Genomic DNA, 19,490 nt, shown 5'->3' on the forward strand with positions numbered 1-19,490 from the left:
TGTGAGTACATATGAGTACATATTGATTATGGAAACATAAAACGTCTAATAGATGTTCCTGGGCAGGCCATTACCTCTATGACTTCGGATGATCCCGAGCCATGTTGCCTTATGTCTCGAAATAGTGGGCACGGCAAAGTTGCACAGGGAGGGCGGTATACTAAAATAAATAGGTAAATGGATTTTAATTGGCATACAATCTGTGCGAGACCTTCAGCACTTATCACATCGAGACAAGGTCCGATTGAAGAGACTTATCACTGATGAATTCTATTAACGGCAGATCTAGGTACAGGCCAAGTCCTGCATGAGGATAATTGCAAGAAGAGACGTTCCTACCTCAGCGAAGCGAGAGGCGCATGGAGCTTCCTTGCAAGGAGTATATCCTACCTTTTCCTACCTAAAAATTATTCTTGGGTGCTCCGATGATACCTTATTTTGCTGCTTTCCATTCTTTAGAACAAGGCTTGGAATAGTCTAGGATAGGACGGACAAGCCTTGTGAAGGATATGGAGTTGGCAGAATCGACGTAGCCTGAACTTCCTAGTTTCCCATTCCTAGATTCATGTTGTGGCACGTATAATTCCTGTTAACTTATTAAAAAAATGAATCAGTTGCATCTTGATATCGTTTTGTTCTACTTTTAAGATGTTCTTTGTAGCAAAGGAGTATTAAGGGGGACCGGGGTTCCGTTCTTAAGGAAAACCTGGTGTTGATGTTGGCGTTGATTGTGAAATTGGCGTTGCGCCGCCTGACAGGCTGCCATTTGCAGTTTTTCCAGCGCCCTTCTTCCGTTTCTTCTTCCTTGCTACAACAACTGGTTTTGCTCCATAATCGCCAATCTTGAGCTGCGAGCCACACGTAAGACACTCTGCTGCGTCAGGAGGTTCACAAAAAATGCTCAAGCAGATACTGCACACAAAACCGACATCGACAACCCTGCGATGACAAAAACAGGCAGCACGGAAATCCACATCGACTCTGGTTGGCAGAATTAAATGGCGACGCGACCGCTGATCTGGCAGGAAAGCAAGCATAAGATACTGCAGAAAGCCGCGCGGGTGATCGATTGGCACGTAGATACCACGAGTGGCATCACAGGCTTGCTGGAGGAAGACGGCGTCGCCGGAGAGTTTACAAATGTCGATAGGGATGTGTAAGCGTTGGCAGGCAAAAATGCTATTCATGATGGGGATGTATTGGTGAGCAGAGCCGGTGGCACTGCTGACAGAGATGATGAGGATGCGGGACTGGAGACCGGAGGGATTGAGCGGGTTAGAGGTGCTGATTTGGGAGGAGCCCGGAGGAGGGGGGAGGGCAGATGAGGAATGATGGTCTAGTGTTGAAGAACTGCTAGTGCTGGCACCGTGAGTTTCGGCGTGGGCGATCGTTTCGCGGTTGATATAGCCCAGAGCAAGCGTGAGAGCGCCGGCCATCATGGTGGAAGCTGCCGCGTGTAAGACGGCTGGGGTAGTATCGGATAGCAGGGATTTGAGGTTACGGGTGATTTGCTCCTCAACGATGCGGAAGGGCGGGTATTTGTTGGATTGGGATGAGCTGTCGTTAGTTGACATGTCGGTGTCTCCCTCGCCCGCGGCATTGGCGGGAGGAGTGGTGGGCGTTGGGTAGAGCCATCGAGCCTGGTGCGAGTGGCTGGCGACTATGGCGACTTTGTTCGCGAAGTTGCAGGCCAGATGGGCGTTGATGAAGACAAGGAGGTTTGCGATTGCTGTGGACAGCGGGAGGGTGTTTTCGAGCAGCGCCCAGGCGTGTGGGTTGGTGTCAAGCACGATGGTCAGCAGCGAGGTCGCGGTGTCTGTGGTATCTCTGTGTCAGCAGCGACTCCCTCACTCCAGATTCTATCACCCGCCCCCCGTATGTGTCTCCGCCCTTCTCTCGCCGTGTTTCTCCATCCTGGCCAACTTCCCGGTGTGTGAGGGCAGCTGTCCTACCTGTTGGATTGGCATCATAGTGGTCTGAGGCATCGACGGCGTTCATGCCGCGCGGCGTGCAGGCGCAATCACGGGGAACGGAGCTATTCCACGACTCACACGACCCGTCGCTGGCTGTGGTCGCAGGCGGGCGGTTCGCTCGTCCTCATCGTCGTCGTCACGGCTTCAAAAGCTACTGCTGACTAATCTCAGCTAAGCATCTCGGATCCGCCACCGAAACACGCTGGGATTCGCGTTCGGATTTGATTTCGCTCTTCTGGCTTTTCCTTTTTTTGTTTCGCCGGCACGCTGCCGGTCCAAGACCCTCCCAAGCCGCCAGTGACACCGCCTGTCTCGCATCTCTCGCCCGAACGGCGGGCGCTTATCAGCCCGCAGACATATCAGATCAGATAAGACCTTGGCTGCCCTCTCTGGATGGCAGCCTGAGTGGCACAGCTGGCGTGCGGTTTCATCAATCAGATATTCTGCTACTGAACCATGGCGACAAGCTTCGCCGTGGTTGGATGGGCCCGCAGCCAGAGACCGACAATGACTGGGATGTAACTCAGGAGATCTGTGATGCTCCACCGTATAAAGGATCGGATGGCGGTTCCAGAGGCAGCCCAAGTGGACACCTCGCGGCCTGCGAGCTTTTTTTTTTTCTACTTGTTATTATGACTCTAGCGATCTTCGTATAAAACTCGCTGCTGCTATCCTGCTGCTAGTTGGTTAGCTCTTCTTCTTATCAGCTTGCACCCCGTTGTCTCGTCTCTCTCGTCTCAACAGAGTTTCGACTCCAGCCTGAGTCATCCCAACACCAACAAGCTCTCTCGCCTCCATCCAACATTCCGCCACAAGCAAAGTAATCCCTCAACACACCGCAACATCTTTCTAGGCAGCAGACGTCCATTGATACCAGTTGTACGGACCTGTCCTCGGCTTCGAATCTGGCCTGCGTCTCGTCGCACCAAATCTCCACACCGACGCCATCGCGCCTTATCTTTGTTATCCACCAAGCCCGTCGTCTCGCCCAAAGGGAACATCGAGACTACGATTTTTTTTATCTTTTTACCTTTGCACCATCCTTGACTTCCCTCTGAGTTGCATCATTTTACTTGTGTTGACGAAATCTGTCGTTTTTCTGGGGCTCCGATAACATCGCCCATGGTTTCTGTGATTAAGAACGATCGGGCGGCGCTACTTGCAAGAGAGGCTGTTGAGCTTGTGGATGCTGGCCACCGCGAGGTATGACGCACTTCCTTTACTCCCTTCTGCGCTCAGAGCTAATACACTTTGTACCCCGTAGGCTGCCTCTCGCAACCTGCGCGAGGCTATCGCCCTCGCCCCCGAAAGTTCGGAGGTCAAGGCTGCATTCCTGAAAGTCCGGGATGACGACGAAAATATCCATCCTTTACTGACCCTGTGTCGGCGATATCTCAATCAACAGGACGAGGATGCTGGAAAGGAGGCCGTTAAATTTCTCCAGCAAGAGGGGTTGGAAACGCCTGCGGATGCTGCCCTGGACTCCTTAAAACTCGTGCTGGGTACACCGGCATCAAAACTTTCAGCTACTCAAGATGATATAATCAGCGGCCTCGTTCGCCAAAGCACTGCCTGCCGCCTTTATTTTGCTGCTGAGCTTCAGAATTCCGTGACCCATTTCTTTGATGAACTCTACGATCGCGGAGATGGATCTGTTGTTTGTTTAGATACGGTTGTTCTGGAAAAGGCGCTCTGGCAATCGGATAAGGCCCGCAGCCACTGCGAGAGCGAATTGTTGCAGTTGTTCATTGCAAAGTTGATGGAGTCAGGTCATGATCACGATGGTCGGTCTCTTAAGGGAATTGCACGACTTCTTGCTGTTGACGCGCACTGTCTTCACCATTTAATTGATGAGGAAGGGTTTGATGTTATTTTATCGTCTCTTGATTTAAGATTGCCTGTCGATGTACGGAGTCAGGCCACCCTCGCAACAGCGAAGTACCTGGAAGCCTCTGGTGATTCTGGCCAACAGTTTTTCACAAACATCATCACTAGCCGTGTCGCTAAGCGGAGACAAGAAGACTATATAATTGCATTTTCCGCCGCTGCTGTGGTCTTTCCTTTGCTCCCTGCCATCGCGTCGAATCTTTTCTTGTCGGAGGGGTTTCTACAATCACTTACTCCCTTGTTCTACCGAAGACAGAAATTCTCTGATTTGGAACTGTCTATCCTTGAGTTGTTCAATGCGGCGTGCATCGACAAAGCATGTCGAGAGGCTATTGATAAGCACCATTCGGACTGGTTGTCGCATACACTCAGCAATGGTACACAACATGCAGCGGGTCTGGCCGCGGTGATTATAGCTAAGATACAAGCTTCAGGGAAACCCACAGAGGCTCATCCAAGTAGTAAGGTACAGGAGGCGGATGTTGAATCTCATGATTTGGTTGATCGATTCAGACAGTTGTTAGCGAAACAATCTTTGGAGGACAATACCGGCCATGTCGTTGAAGGCTTAGCATACTCTTCAGTGAGACCTGCCGTGAAGGAACAAATTGCCAATGATCGAACTTTTCTTGAGAATTTGTTTCGGGTTCTAATGAACGAAAAAGAGGACAATACCGTACTTTATGGTGGTTTGGCGACCATATGGAACATCACCAAGTATAGGCCCAATCTATCGGAAGAGCAAAAGAAGCTCTCGGAACTGAAGGCGTACGCCAACACATCAAAGCCGACGCAGCTGGACACATTGGATGATGATGAACATGTCAAGCATCGCTGCACTGCCGTCATTGATGCCGGTATCATGCCTGTGCTCGTTTGGTGTGGGAAACGTAGGCTATCATCGATACGCACGCTTAGTGCCCAAATTCTTCTCGCATTGTCAAAGGATTCTAAATCCAGGGGAAAGCTTGCCCAGCAAGGTGCCGTGGGGCTTCTTGTGGCTACACTCAATCCAGCAGGAGACGCCCCTCGAAAGCTGGAGGAGTCGAGCTACAATGCCGCCCATGCACTTGCTCGAATCTTGATATCTGTGGACCCATCTCTCGTCTTTGTAACATCAGGATTCCCACAGATCACTTCGGCTATACGGCCACTACTCCTTCTCCTAAGCCCCCCAGAGGTGTCGTTGACGGATCAGTCTCGCGACCTTTTACCTGTTTTTGAAGGGCTTCTGGCACTTACAAATCTTGCATCGTCCCCAGACAAGGATGCTGCTGTAACCATCGTCCGTGCCGGGTGGCCCACAGTCGAGGATTTGCTGTTATCAAATCACAGCTTCATCCGACGGTCCGCATGCGAGCTGGTTTGCAACTTAATGAACTGTGAAGCCGGTCTAGCCAAGTTTGCCGACGGCTCTGCGCGTGCGGGGCAGCGCCTTCATATCCTTCTCGCACTCGGGGACGTGGAAGATCTACCCACCCGGCGTGCTGCGGGCGGGGCACTAGCGATGCTCACGGAGTACGAGTCCGCTGTCTCGGCGATCCTGGATCGTGCGCGGGGGTTGGATATCATCCTTGGACTGTGCAGCGACGAAGACGAGGGTTTGGTGCACCGCGGCACGGTGTGCGTGCATCACATTGCGCGGGCGACTGGGGATGTGGGACGAAAGGGCAAGCACGGCTTGCTGGAGAAGGGGGCACTCGAGGCCCTGAAGGCACGGATCCCGAACGTGCGCACCCCGGCGGTGATGGAGAGTGGTATTGAAGCATTGAAGGCGTTGTTAAATTGAAACGGAAGGGAATTTTCTTGATAGATGGCGGTCTTTACTCTGGGTTTGGGGGGTTTGGGATTCTTTACTCTTTCTTATGATTTTAAGCATGTCATTCAAGCGGGGAACGGCCTTGGGGATTTGCTTTTATTCGTTCTATTCATATGGAGCGGTGGTCGAATCTTTCACGTCTCGGGTTGTCATTTCTATAGATTCGACGTTTCTATCTGGCCGCGGTTCTTCAGGTCGTCGGTCAGAATGTTTCCCTCCACGGCATGCTTGCAGATGGCGTTCTCTTCTCTTTATATGCTATGGGCAGATAATAGTCTATTTTATGTGGTTTCAAATAGTGCCTACAGTGTACTCCGTACTCCGGACAACCATGGGCCCCGATTCTCAGTGCAGTACACGGCCAAACCATGTCGCCGGCTGGCCGCGGGGCTGGTGACAGGGTGGCAGGTATGAAGCCATCCCATGGACGGTTATCCCCAGGGATACCGGAGGAGCGCGGAACAGCGGCGGGGAGGCACTGGGGGCTCTTGAGTTCGCGTACGAAGTACAAAGTATACATCCGGAGTACGAATACATAACCTGCTTGTCAAGCTAGTTAGCTAACTATGTATCTAAGCTTTTGCGGCGTGTATATTGCTTTTTCTGAGAAGAACAGTGAGAACAACTAGTAACAAGCACATAGCACGCGTGATGGGAGATGAAGATAAAGATTCAATTGAAAGTAGAGATATATGTATTTTTTATACAGCACGCAGCGGCCCTACTCCATCCGGCAATTAAGCCCTCCATCCAAGTACCTCCCTCCCAGGGCCGGGCGTGGAGTACCTGACCCCGCCAAGCAGCACCGCGCACCAATCATCGGGCCACATGAGCCACAAGCTCCGGCTAGCTCGAGCTCACGCCCGCCCATGTCTACTCCTCCGGCCATCCCTCTCGCTCCGTCTTCCCTTCTCTCGCCCTCCACCTTCTCGTAGCCTTCACTCACCTCATGTTCTGACCCCTTCCTGCATCCCCCATGGCGCCCTTCACCCCCGACTCCGCTATCTTCTCCTTCCGGGTTCGTTTACGTTCTTCCGCTTTCGTTTGAGGCCCCGTTTTTTTTTTAATTGCTCGCCGCTGCGCTCTCCGTTTTCTTTCCTCCTACCCCCCTCTTGCCACTGATCTCAGTCGCGGTGCGGTACGACGCTCATTATCTGTTGGTGACACTCCTGTGAAACGGTTGTCTTCTTCGTTGTTCGCTTGATCCGATCCCGTGGCTGCTTGTGTATCTTTGGCAACACACCCGTGGTTTCAAGTGTCTGCCAGTGCCGTTTGTCAACATGAAGTTCGGCAGAAATCTACCTCGGAATATGGTTCCGGAATGGAGCGCCAACTACATCAAATATAAGAGTTTAAAGAAGCTTATAAAGTCCGCTATAGAGGCTAAGAAGAACGGAGAAGAGCCGGATTTAGCAGGCAAGTGTGGCCTCCGAGACACCTTATAAGTTTATCATCGCTAATTGTCAAGCCTTTAGGCTTCTTCTACTCCCTGGACCGAAACCTCGAAGATGTCGATCATTTTTACAATAAGAAGTTCGCAGACTGCTCTCGTCGACTCAAATTACTAGATGAACGCTTTGGCCATTCCGTCGTGGCATCACAGCGACCTGACGTGGAAGATTTGGAAGACCTATTGGCTGCGTTGCTGGAGTTGCGAGGCCAATTGAGAAAGCTGCAGTGGTACGGCGAGGTCAACCGCCGAGGCTTCATCAAAATCACAAAGAAGCTGGACAAGAAGCTCCCGGGAGCCCAGGCGCAGATGCGATACTTATCAACCAAAGTTGATCCCTCACCGTTTGCAACTAATGCCCGTCTGTCATGTTGTATGAAGGGCGTCAACGACTGGCTGTCAGTACTTGGAGACCAGAAGGCTGTGGATGATGCCAGCTCAACCCGATCTTCGTTGCCGTTGAAGAGGGTACCATCTCGCCAGAACCTAAACATTCCAGAAAGCCTTCTTCATGCTGTTGACGATGCCCTTCGCAAGGACGATACACATATCCTACTGGAATTGCTAACAACGCTCAAAATCGCCGCTGATGAACTGGGTGCTAACATTTACCCCAAAGTTTTGAAATCTCTTATTCAGCGATCAATACTCTGTCGCTCTAGGGCATGTCTTGTCTCATTACTGGGAAAGATTGACAACCTCGAAGAAGACGACGATATCAACAAGCGCAACTGTATTCATCGCTTTGTAATCTCCATCGGAAGATCTCAGACAACGTCTGATGCTGAAACATCCGCATCTATGGTATTGAATTTTCCGGTAGACACTTCAAACTATATCACTCCAGCAGCTGCTCCTTCGCTCATACCTCAGCGGCCGGTGCCAAAAGAATCAGATCAAGTCACAGTCTTGCAACGTGGCGATGCTTCCGTTTCGTTTCTGGAATACCTCCTCGATAACCTGCAACCCCATCAACGCGATGCTCTCCTAGCAAAAGATATATCTGGTCGCACCCCTCTTCACTATGGTGCGCAACACGGATTCAAGGTTGTCTGCGAGGTGATTATTGAGCACCTACAAGCTTGGGATATGTTCGATGTAGCCGAAGGTATCGATGGGCCTAATTGGCAGGACGAAGAGGGGTGGGCCCCGTTGCATTTAGGCGTTGTTGGAGGACATCCACTCACCACTCGAGTTTTGTTAGATTCAGAAAACTGGAAAGGGGATAACGATGACAAAGCAGCTATTCGGAAACACATCTCCAAGTCCAGTGCTGTTTTGGCATTGGCTACCAAAGCAAACTTTGTCAGTATCGTACAGTTGCTTGTTGATGCTGGTGTCGATATCAACTATCAGGATGACCAGGGGGAGACTGCCCTGCACGTTGCTGCTCGTTTTGGCCATGAGAAATGCGCGAGGGCTCTTCTCGAGGGCTCAGAAACCCAAAAAGCTAATACGGAGCTGACAGAACATACATATTCCTGGACACCTCTGTTCATTGCTTGCGTTGATGGCAATACCAGTGTTGTCCAGCTGTTGATTGATGCAGGTGCTGATCTCGAACGGCCCGATTCCTCTGGCTGGACCGCTAAAGAACATGCAGCGCTGAGGGGGCATATGGATATTGCTAGGCTTTTAGCCGACGCTGCCTCTGCACCCGATGGCAGCAGCGAGTCTGAAAGCTCTATCGTTACGTCGCTCTCCTCATCACCACCACTTTCGTCCTCTTTGGCGGACCGCAAGTCTAATGCCAATGGGGAAAAGCGCCCTGCTGAAGCGATCAAGACATTTGGTCATAGATACTTGACCGATGAAAGTATGGTGCTAGTAAGCCTTGGCACAATGGACATGAGAAAGTTCATCCCGGCTGTGAATCTTGACCGTATTCCCATGGCGAGCGCTCATTTGACACAGCTTGATACTGCGTTGTCAATTGTTGTTTCGGCAAGTGGAGCTCACGGGGAACCGGAGATTGTCGATCTACCAGTTCATGATAACTTGTCTACCGAGCCAATTGTCTTTCACACCTTGGATGCAGCGAAGACAAAGATTATCTTCGATCTTGTGCCTACTTATTCAGGGTCAAAAGACCAAATCCTCGGCCGTGGAGTTGCTTTATTATCCAGCATCAAGCCTAATATTGGTTCGAAACGTATTACTCTTCAGGGCGACTCTACCGTTCCTATCATCGCCGCTAATACCCTTGATGTTATTGGATCTGTTACGTTCAATTTCCTGGTCATCACCCCCTTTAGTCATCCGAAAATGTCGGTAACCGAAAATCAAACGTATTGGAAAACTATGGAGTCGACGATGGTTATCGGGCATCGAGGTGATTTCACTTCGCAAGTTCACTCTCAATGCCTTTTTGATGTCCCCTAACCTTTATTTTTTGAAAAGGTCTTGGAAAGAACATCGCTGGCCGAAAATCATTGCAACTGGGGGAGAATACGGTTCAGGTGTGTTTAACGGGGGGTTCCTGAGTTTCTGCCCTTCTAATTTTATCAGTCATTCATTGCGGCTGCCAACCTTGGTGCATCTTACGTTGAGGTAAGCCATTTATCAGTTGTTGAAATAGTGAAATCATAAAACTGACTCTTTTTAGTTTGGTACTATTCTCCCCTTGTTTCTGACCTACTTTCTCTAGGCTAATAGATCTAGATGTTCAACTAACAAAGGATCATGTTCCTGTTATTTATCATGATTTTCTTGTCAGTGAAACAGGCATTGATGCACCAGTGCACACCCTTACTTTAGAGCAAGTACGTAATATCAAGATCCCAAGCCCATGTTAACCAAGTCTGATTATTTTCCAGTTCTTGCATATCAGTGATGGTCGAAACCCCCGTGCAAAGCAGGTTGATAGAAATTCCCGAAGTGCTACTCCGTCATTGAATAATTCCCGTGACCCCGCTTTGAGACAGAGATCCATGTCTGTCGGTGAAGAGCTGGGAGTGCCAAATTTGGACGAGAGGATGAAGCACACTCGAGATTTTAAGAAGAAGGGGTTCAAGGGAAACACGCGTGGAAACCATATTCAAGCGCCGTTCGCCACTCTGAAGGAACTTTTCAAGGAGCTACCAAAGTCTGTTGGGTTTAACATGGAACTAAGTAAGATTAATTCTTTGAAGTTTTCATGCTAGGTATCTAACGAATCTCTTGAAGAATATCCTATGCTCCACGAAAGCGAGGAAGAAGAAATGGACACGTACGCTGTGGAACTGAACTCCTTCGTTGACACTGTCCTTACTACTGTTTACGACCTTGGTGAAGGCCGAAATATGATTTTCTCTTCCTTCAACCCCGATATCTGCCTTCTCCTCTCTTTTAAACAACCTTCCATCCCCGTTTTATTCCTCACAGACTCCGGTGTTGGTGCTGTTGGAGATATTCGCGCTAGCAGCCTACAGGAAGCTATTCGGTTCGCTTCCCGATGGAATCTTTTAGGTATTGTCACGGCAGCCGAACCGTTGGTAATAAGCCCACGTCTGGTGAGGGTTGTGAAGGAGTCTGGGTTGGTATGTGTCTCCTATGGGATATTGAATAATGACCCAGCAAATGTCAAGGTACGTTATTCTTAATTTATGCTCTATTTGTCATCCTTTTTCTTTTAATGATTGACTAATTACTGTTGGTGGATTAGGTGCAAGTCAACGAGAACATTGATGCAGTTATTGTTGACAGTGTTCTTGCTATCCGGAATCGGTTGACTGAGCCTCAGCCTGAACCTTAGTTTTATCCGCTCTCTAGTCCTTGACGACGTTTGCGTGATAACTGCTCCGTACCCCGCAGTGGCTTGCAAATTAAATTTTTTTTTTGTCCTTCCCAAATAGAATGTGATCTCTGGAAAACCCAAGTTCACGATACTGCGTTCATTTCGCATTATATTAATCGGCTAGAAGAAGGTGCTACTATACTGATTCGATATGATGATAGTTAAGAGAATTGCCTCCACCTCCAAAGTAGATTGTGATATAATCACTAGCTTATCCAGAGATTTTATCCAACTCATGAGATCTATCTATCCTTTTCCGAGAAAAGTTTGCGGGCAGAAACACTGTATAAATCCAACAAAACTTTTATCTGCTTACCAAAATAACCTATCAAAAATACCCCAAGGCCATAAACTCCCGTTTTACATCAAACACCCATCCTTGATGCTAGTATGGAAATCACTCATCGCTACACGAAGTCTTCTAGCTCCACTAGACGAGTCCGCACGATCCTGTAGGTCAAAGACCTCGACAATCCATTCGTACCAAACCCTACGGTCATCGGTCTGGCGGTACATCGTCACGACGACTTCAGAGTTTTCAGTGACGTGTAGAGGCGTCTGCATTGTTATTATTAGTATTGTGGGCATAGCGAACTCTTGGGGCGAGGTATACCTTCAAGGGAAAGTAGATGGGGAACCAGCTTATCATCCCTTCACTCTTGGAATCCATGGTGACAGGGTTTGTTGAAAGCTCTACATCGTCGTAAAGAACGGTCTCAAAATATCCGCCTAGCCCATGACATACGCCACGCTGGCGACATGGGAATGTGAGTCGAGCCTGACGAACGTTATGAGCGTTTGAGATAACAGATGAAGATGCCGAGGGGGGTGGGATATGAGGGTTTGGGTGGGAAAAAGACCATGCTGTGTGAACTATGGGAGTCGAGGATTCCAGGATAGGTGGTGGCGTTGAGGTTTTGGCGATGTTGAAAGTGGAAGATGACGGTGTAGGGTTCGCAGACGGTCGTTGGCTTGCTGGCGGCGAGGAACGCTGCTCAGTTGAGAGGAAGTCAAAGGCGTGGAGCATAACAACATAGGGCGTTTCTGGAGCAGCTGGATTCGAAATGCTTTGCCCCTTGATGTCAGCGTGAAGTCGAGGGGAGGAAATAGGGGTAAGATGGGCGGAATAAGAGGCTGGGATAGAGATTCCATCAGTTGGGTTCAGGAGATGAGTGACTCCGTCCAAACATTCAGGGGATAATTCGTTGTCGCCAAAAGAGCCTAAGAGCTCAGAGACAAAAATATCCACTGGATAGTGGACTACAGGCATTGTCGCCTGCTCCGATCCATCAGCCTGCACAGTAGAACTGTTGTGTGGACCTTTCCAGCTCCTCATGTCCGATTGGACCAAGTTCACACAGCCAGCCCACACATTGCTATTTTGCCGCTGGAGATGCACAAATGCGTTCTGATTCTTTTCAACGGCCCACATCTCAACATCGACGCCGGCTTCTACGCTGGCTCGAATTGCTCGCGTCACTAGAGGGCCACGACCAGCGCCCACAACTGCAATTACGACACGTCCATCAGGGCAGGATGTCGTTCTACTCTTACTGGCCCAATCCTTCAATGCTTTAGTGATCGCACGTTCATACCATTCATATTTGACTGGATCTTTTTCAAACACCTCGTATGTCACGCTTTCAAGATTCACAGTCAGTGGCTGCAGCGGTGCTTGCAAAAAGTCTTGATACCCAACCCCAAATCGCTCCATAGGCGTGCGAGGTGGCTGTTTTGTTTGTAAATTGCGAATATATGAGAGATGAGGTGTTGGGTCATGATTCTTTTTAACAATCGGCGCAGATCGTTCCATGGCTTCCGCAGGTGTTGGCGAATCCCCACTGCTTTCCCGAAGAGGATCGGGTAGAGGGCCAACGTCACATAAAATAATCCAAGGTTGGACTTTCAAACGCATGAATCGAGATATTAAGGCCTGGTGTGGCCTAGATAACACTGGGTAACCCTTTTGGTTTCTGAGAAACGTGTTTGCTCCGATCATGAGCATATGAACTGTTTCGGATAGCCATCTGGATTGTACTGAAGTGGGTGGAAGATACTTGGGTAATGATAGGGCTATAACCGGTTAGCACACCCATTAGAGTAGTCACAAAACGCCCCAATAACGCAGCTGTTGGGCTATAACGAAAATGAAAAAGAAAATGGTCTGAAGGGCAAAGAAGACTAGGAAAAACCGCAAATTGATCCTTACCGACAAAAAGGCGGGCATGATATTTACAAACCCTCCGAATAACATCCCATGCGTCCCAGGTGCCAAGGTGATCCGGTCTAATCGGCGCGTTTGTATCCTGCTCAGGTACATATTCGGCCCGTGCAAATGGCATCAAGTCGCCGATGTCATTGCTCTCTGAGCCTGGGTTATCAGTCATTTGGAGCCAGATATGCACCTGGATATAAGGCGCAAGGTTCATAGCTTCTTGGATTGCACGGGCATAGTGCATCAATCCCATACTTCCATATTGTAATTTTGGTCCAGGTATTACGAGATAACTTATTCCACAGAATGCGGCATAAGCAACTTCATGTAAAAGCACTTGACGGGAGATGTCTGCGATTAAGGGGTCCGGCGAGCAAAGATCGGTCCACCTGCTTGAAATTGCCACCATGCTGCTGACGGATGGATTTGGGCTCAGATGGGAATCAGAAAGCGCTAAAGATGGGATCGTAAGAGGCCTTGTGTTGGTGGAAGTGGCCAATGTTCCACAGACATCCTGAGAGGGAGATTCCAGGCTGGATAGATGCGATGAGAGCAAGGCCAGGACTTTTGAGTGAAAGTCCTCCGTCGTGATTGGGGTTGTTACAAGGTCATACTTAAGAAAAGAGGTCAGCGATTACAACGGTACAAAAGCGTAGAATGAGTCGATGCCATACACCACTATCATAGGCGCTCTGTATGAACTCTGGAGGTACAGGCGCAGCGCGGTTTCGTTCGTGCTGGCCAACCACAAATGTGGGCGTCCAATTATCCGACGCTTCCATCTTGCCCATAGGTATAGCAAGATCAAACTCGCGTGGATCAATTGCCGTGCTCAAAATTTAAGCGAGGGGAGTGCGGAGGGAGAGTGAATGAACCCGCCCAGTCACTTCATGCTAGCCACAAAACACTCGAATACTGCAGTCCATAACTAGCCAACAGGTAACACCAAACGATCAGGATTGTCCCTAAGTTCGTCTAGTTCCCGCCGGCTCTCAGAATCCCATGCACTCCAGTCGTTACGTTCTCATCCTCCTGGTGGGCGAAGTAGTACTCCGTAGCAGTTAATTAACTAGTTAACTAAGTAGTTAACTAGTTAGTTAGTTATTGACTAACTGAACTAGTTAATTAACTAACTAACTAAGTTAATCCCTGCTGGACCCGCCTAGACTTTTTTCTATCAATCGCGGCTTTCATCATCTTCATCGGCTCTGCCAACTTCCTCTATCCCGCTCTCTAGAGAGACTGTCTAGAATGGCTGGCGCACGGACTGGCCAGGATAACTCTCGAGCCAAGCGACTCAAGACCACAGCATCAGCCATGGATCCCCGCGACAACCCATACCTTGCCCATATGTACGAGAACGACAGCTCTGGGGGCGGGGAGAGTAAGACCAATGGGGCTTTAAAAGATTCCCCGCTAGCAGATTTTGAAAGGCACAAGTCCACAGCTGCGATGGCACGGAAAGCAGAGGATTCGACGGCCAACCCTTTCACAGGAAAACCCGCGTCGAGCCGATATTTCTCGATCTTGAAAACGCGCAGAGGTCTACCTGTTCATGCGCAGAGGTGTGTTTCCGCTCCTTTAGCTTTTCTTTATACAGCATTGACCGCTCTTATTTAGAGATGAATTCCTAGAGCTTTATCAACAATCCCAAATCCTCGTGTTTGTCGGAGAGACTGGTTCTGGTAAAACAACGCAGATACCCCAGTTTGTTCTCTACGATGATCTTCCCCAACTTCGAAATAAACTCGTTGCCTGTACTCAACCCCGTCGAGTAGCAGCTATGTCAGTTGCCGAGCGTGTTGCTAACGAGATGGACGTCAAACTTGGAGAAGAGGTTGGGTATAGCATTCGTTTTGAAGATATGACCGGCCCGAAAACAATATTAAAATATATGACCGATGGCATGTTGCTAAGAGAAGCAATGCATGACCCCGACCTTACCCGCTACAGCACAATTATCCTTGACGAAGCCCATGAGCGCACGATGGCAACAGACGTTCTCATGGGGTTGTTAAAAGAAGTCGTCCTGCGTAGACCGGATCTGAAACTCATCGTCATGTCCGCGACTTTGGATGCGCAAAAATTCCAACGTTATTTTAACAACGCTCCGCTCTTAGCTGTTCCTGGTCGTACCCATCCAGTCGAAATTTTTTACACCCCAGAGCCTGAACAGGATTACGTGGAAGCCGCCATTCGAACGGTTTTGCAAATCCATGCTGGTGAACCAGAAGGCGACATCCTTTTGTTCTTAACTGGTGAAGAGGAAATTGAAGATACTGTCCGTAAAATATCGTTAGAAGTGGATGAGATGATTCGAGAAGCGGATGCCGGGCCTATGAAGGTGTATCCGCTTTACGGTACACTCCCTCCAGCTATGCAACAGCGTATCTTCGACCCACCGCCTCCACCTCGCAAAGAGGGTGGCCGTCCGGGAAGGAAATGCATTATTTCCACCAACATCGCCGAAACCTCCCTTACAATCGATGGTATAGTTTACGTGGTAGACCCTGGATTTTCCAAACAAAAGATTTATAATCCTCGCATCCGCGTTGAATCGCTTCTTGTGTCACCTATCTCTAAAGCATCAGCTCAGCAGCGTGCTGGTCGTGCCGGTCGTACACGACCTGGGAAATGCTTTCGTCTATATACCGAAGGTGCCTTTAAAAAGGAGCTTATCGATCAAACTTACCCTGAGATTCTGCGGTCGAACTTATCTACGACGGTTTTAGACCTCAAAAAGCTTGGAATAGACGATCTTGTTCATTTCGATTTAATGGATCCTCCAGCCCCAGAAACACTAATGCGTGCGCTCGAAGAGTTGAATTACTTGGCCTGTCTAGATGACGAAGGAAATTTGACTCCGCTTGGTCGTCTGGCATCAGAATTTCCCTTGGACCCTACCCTAGCTGTCATGCTAATCACTTCTCCCGAATTCTACTGCTCTAATGAGATCCTCTCTATTACATCTCTTCTTTCTGTTCCGCAAATATTTGTTCGCCCTGCCGCGCAAAGAAAACGTGCTGATGAAATGAAGTCTTTGTTTGCACACCCTGATGGTGATCACTTAACACTTCTCAACGTCTATCATGCCTTCAAAGGTCCAGAGGCGCAGGAGAATCCTCGCCAATGGTGTCATGATCATTTCCTATCTTTTCGCGCTCTCCAATCTGCAGATAACGTAAGACAACAATTACAGCGTATTATGGAGCGCCAGGAGATTGACCTTGTGTCGACGCCTTTCGAAGATAAAAAATATTATGAAAATATTCGCCGGGCACTTGTCGCTGGATTTTTCATGCAGGTTGCCAAGAAAGAAAGTCAGGGCAAAAGCTTGTACAGGACAGTCAAGGATAACAATGAACCGGTCCTTTTGCATCCAAGCACGGTACTAAGTCACGAATCGGAATGGGTGTTGTACAACGAATTTGTATTGACCACGAAAAGTTTTATCCGGACGGTGACAGCTGTGAAGGGAGAATGGCTCCTTGTCAGTTTTTTTCTAAGAGTCACATCAGGAAACGTAACTAATGTTTTATAGGATATTGCCCCAACATACTACGATATATCAACTTTCCCTAAAGGAGAAATTAGATCTGCTTTACTACGGGCAGCAGAACGTCTGTCACGAAAAGAGAAAATGCGCTCGGAGACTAGGAAAAGATAAACGACACATTACGGCTGCTAGATTGTTTCGCTGTTGTTTTAGAATGATTTACAATGGGCTTGGGCAATACCATAAGACCTTATTACTCTGCACAATATGTAAAACAAGAATTGAATTACCGATTAAATATTACACCCGAGCTCCAACAGTCTTCGTCCGCAAGACGAGTAGTCTGCTATCCGATTTCCCTATAAAATTAGCAGAAACATGGTAGTAACACCGTACTCCTTAAGTTAAGTCGGGTTTTATTGTTTCCAAAGATGTATCACTTTCTATGTATGTACAAAACAAATGATCATGAGATGCTGTCATATTGTCGATGTCAAGAACCACCGGCGCCCCAGCCCAAGTATGCATAAGACAATACGGAGTACCAGCAAACGTTATGAACACAGAGATGCAAGCAGGAGCGTGGATGATCCGACGGAAAACAACATCAGTATTGTTACAGAAAAGGATTCCCTTAGAAAGAGGAGAAAATTGTGACTCTAAAGGTAAGTCGAGGTCTCAACAGTCGAAATCATGCAATTGCGCCCTCTTCTATATCGTTAACGGTTACGCGAGGGTGTTTCGCTTCATCTTCGTCCAGTCTTTCCATAGCTGTATCCCCGCTATTGAAAATAGATACCAATCGATATCGTTTGTCTGGCGATCGATTATCGGAGGTTCGGCTTTTGTGATGAATCGCACCATTTTCAGACCTTCCATGCGATGATTGGGCCCCGGCACCACGCATCTCTGGCCGATCTAATATGTAGCCTTCTAACTTTGCAATGACAGCATTCTGGAGATTAACCATACCCTGCAGTTTCTTCAATTCGGCTTTAGTTGACTCTATGTCATCTCTTGGCTGTTCGTTCGGGTCTTTCGAGGACACAGGTTGGTGAGATTTGTCTCCTTCGTTAGATATTAATTTGTAATATTTCATATTAAAGCTCTCCTCTAATCTTAATCTTTGTAGTGTCAAATCGTCATCCGGGATAAATTCTTCGGCAGCCTCTCGAATCAACGGTTCGATTTTCCGGGCAAATTCAACATATTTTTCTCCAGGAGAAAGATTGTCTAAACCATCGACTGAGTAAATGCTTGCATCTCGCCATTTCCGAGCTGCCCATAATAACACCGGCCGTGCGTCTCGTGGAGTTTTCGATCGCTGCCACCTGATGCCAGAGGATACAGCAGCGGCGATAATCGAATCAGAAACTTGCTTCCGGCCACAGCATTCACATAATATTATCATGTATAGAACCAGCCGCTCTATCTCATGTACGGGGTGATTTTTGCTGGATAAAAGATAAAAAATTACTCGCATCAAAACATGCCGCCCTTTTCTCCAGTCGGCGTGAAATGAATGGTAGCGTAGGTAAGCACCTAATACGGGAACTGTGTCATTGAACCCTATGGCCCTGAGGGTATCAAGCCACGCATCCGCTCGTTGAGGCTGGTCAAAACATAGAGCACAGGAAATGAGAGAATTGAGGATAAAGGGATTCGGCGTCGAATTCGGAGGCACGGCAATTTCAAGTCCGCCAACCTTCGCTATGCCCCAGCGCAAATGAATATTAACAAATGGATTGGGGCTTAGCAGGATTTTTAAAAATTGATCAAACCCACTCAAGTCCTTGGTTTTGTTGAACCAATTTAAAGAGGAAACAATAATGGGGACTGTTAAAAGAAATGTGTTTGTGAAAAGAGAATCCATGACCATCTTCACCATGTCATTGAGTTGGGCACGGCTAAAGCTGGTAATTAGTATTTCGATGGCCCGGGGTGAGAGAGGTTCCTGTGACGATATCAAAAGTTCTGAAACTCTGAGAGCCAGCCCGTCCAACGAAAGGCGCCCCTGTTCGTATAAGCCAAAAAGTTTCTGAAACTCATATGTCATTGCATCCCTTTCCCTCTCCAAAACCTCCTGCTCTTCAAGTGTAATATCTCCACAAATATCCAGATAAGGGGCGTTTGAGGAGTGTTTAAGCTCAAAGATCCGTTTTCGTATCTTTTCTAGCTCACTAAGTAGCATTTCCACGCTTAAATTTCGGGTTACTGACTCGTAAGTGTCATTCTTTCTGATCGATCCATACGAATGGGCTATAGAAGGCCGCAATAACAGCCTCAATCCCAGCATTTTCATAGCCAGCGTCTGAAGAGCTCTCCTTTTTAAGGGGGATAACTCGATCTCTTGAAACCCAAGGTCAGTTGGGTCCTCTCTAACATCCATATCCCCAGGATCAGACGCATGTGGTCCAGCGGAACCATCGTCACGGTTCCGCAGTTCTGCCGATCTTGATGCAAGATCCTGGTATCGTCTATACTGCATTGCAGGATCATTGAGCGTGCTATAATGCCGGCTTGTTAAACGAGGGCCGCGAAAGGCTGGTTTCCATCGGCGCGATAACGTCTGCAATATGCGCATTTCCTCCTCTTTCAACTCCAGTACTTCGGCTTTCACCGCCTCAATCTGCTTCTCCCGTTCACGCCGTCGTTCTTGTTTGGACTTTGCATCGAGCATCATTGCAGTGACGAAAATACTGGAATAAAACATAGTAACGGAATTGCCGAGCAGGAGACGTCTCCTGCTTGGCGATACGGTAGCTCTACCGGAGACAGCATTGGATCCGGTGCTTAGGCAGGATATGCAACGGCACGTACAGGTTGAGGAGCCGGACCGTATCCAGAGGTTTTGCATGGTTAGTTGTATGTTTGT

The 19,490-nt window shown here is 48.5% G+C and overlaps 6 protein-coding genes across 6 annotated transcripts; 3 read left to right on the forward strand and 3 right to left on the reverse strand.

Annotated features, from left to right (window-relative positions):
* Window positions 1-695: 695 nt before the first annotated feature.
* TFB4 (RNA polymerase II transcription factor B subunit 4) lies at window positions 696-1,998 on the reverse strand (the record flags this gene model as incomplete). The annotated part of the gene is made up of 2 exons (XM_049253435.1): window positions 696-1,816; window positions 1,953-1,998. The coding sequence occupies 2 exons, from the start codon at window positions 1,996-1,998 to the stop codon at window positions 696-698; spliced, it is 1,167 nt and encodes a 388-aa protein (XP_049107517.1).
* A 1,097-nt stretch (window positions 1,999-3,095) lies between these two features.
* On the forward strand, window positions 3,096-5,649 carry SHE4 (SWI5-dependent HO expression protein 4; the record flags this gene model as incomplete). The annotated part of the gene is made up of 2 exons (XM_049253436.1): window positions 3,096-3,176; window positions 3,238-5,649. The coding sequence occupies 2 exons, from the start codon at window positions 3,096-3,098 to the stop codon at window positions 5,647-5,649; spliced, it is 2,493 nt and encodes an 830-aa protein (XP_049107518.1).
* Window positions 5,650-6,959: 1,310 nt separating this feature from the next.
* On the forward strand, window positions 6,960-10,862 carry GDE1 (Glycerophosphocholine phosphodiesterase; the record flags this gene model as incomplete). The annotated part of the gene is made up of 8 exons (XM_049253437.1): window positions 6,960-7,099; window positions 7,126-9,461; window positions 9,530-9,588; window positions 9,638-9,679; window positions 9,808-9,891; window positions 9,946-10,240; window positions 10,295-10,695; window positions 10,773-10,862. 8 exons carry the CDS (start codon window positions 6,960-6,962, stop codon window positions 10,860-10,862), a joined length of 3,447 nt encoding a protein of 1,148 aa, XP_049107519.1.
* A 402-nt stretch (window positions 10,863-11,264) lies between these two features.
* Window positions 11,265-13,901, reverse strand: LOZ57_004395 (uncharacterized protein; the record flags this gene model as incomplete). Its single annotated transcript, XM_049253438.1, has 4 exons — window positions 11,265-11,462; window positions 11,518-12,977; window positions 13,114-13,732; window positions 13,794-13,901. 4 exons carry the CDS (start codon window positions 13,899-13,901, stop codon window positions 11,265-11,267), a joined length of 2,385 nt encoding a protein of 794 aa, XP_049107520.1.
* Window positions 13,902-14,436: 535 nt separating this feature from the next.
* Window positions 14,437-16,786, forward strand: PRP43 (DEAH-box ATP-dependent RNA helicase prp43; the record flags this gene model as incomplete). The annotated part of the gene is made up of 3 exons (XM_049253439.1): window positions 14,437-14,684; window positions 14,740-16,609; window positions 16,661-16,786. The coding sequence occupies 3 exons, from the start codon at window positions 14,437-14,439 to the stop codon at window positions 16,784-16,786; spliced, it is 2,244 nt and encodes a 747-aa protein (XP_049107521.1).
* Window positions 16,787-17,306: 520 nt separating this feature from the next.
* LOZ57_004397 (uncharacterized protein) lies at window positions 17,307-19,328 on the reverse strand (the record flags this gene model as incomplete). The annotated part of the gene is made up of 1 exon (XM_049253440.1): window positions 17,307-19,328. One exon carries the CDS (start codon window positions 19,326-19,328, stop codon window positions 17,307-17,309), a length of 2,022 nt encoding a protein of 673 aa, XP_049107522.1.
* Between the last annotated feature and the right edge of the window lie 162 nt (window positions 19,329-19,490).

The sequence above is a fragment of the Ophidiomyces ophidiicola genome (genome assembly GCF_022830035.1).
Source record: "Ophidiomyces ophidiicola strain CBS 122913 chromosome Unknown scaffold_18, whole genome shotgun sequence".
NCBI lineage: Eukaryota > Fungi > Ascomycota > Eurotiomycetes > Onygenales > Onygenaceae > Ophidiomyces > Ophidiomyces ophidiicola.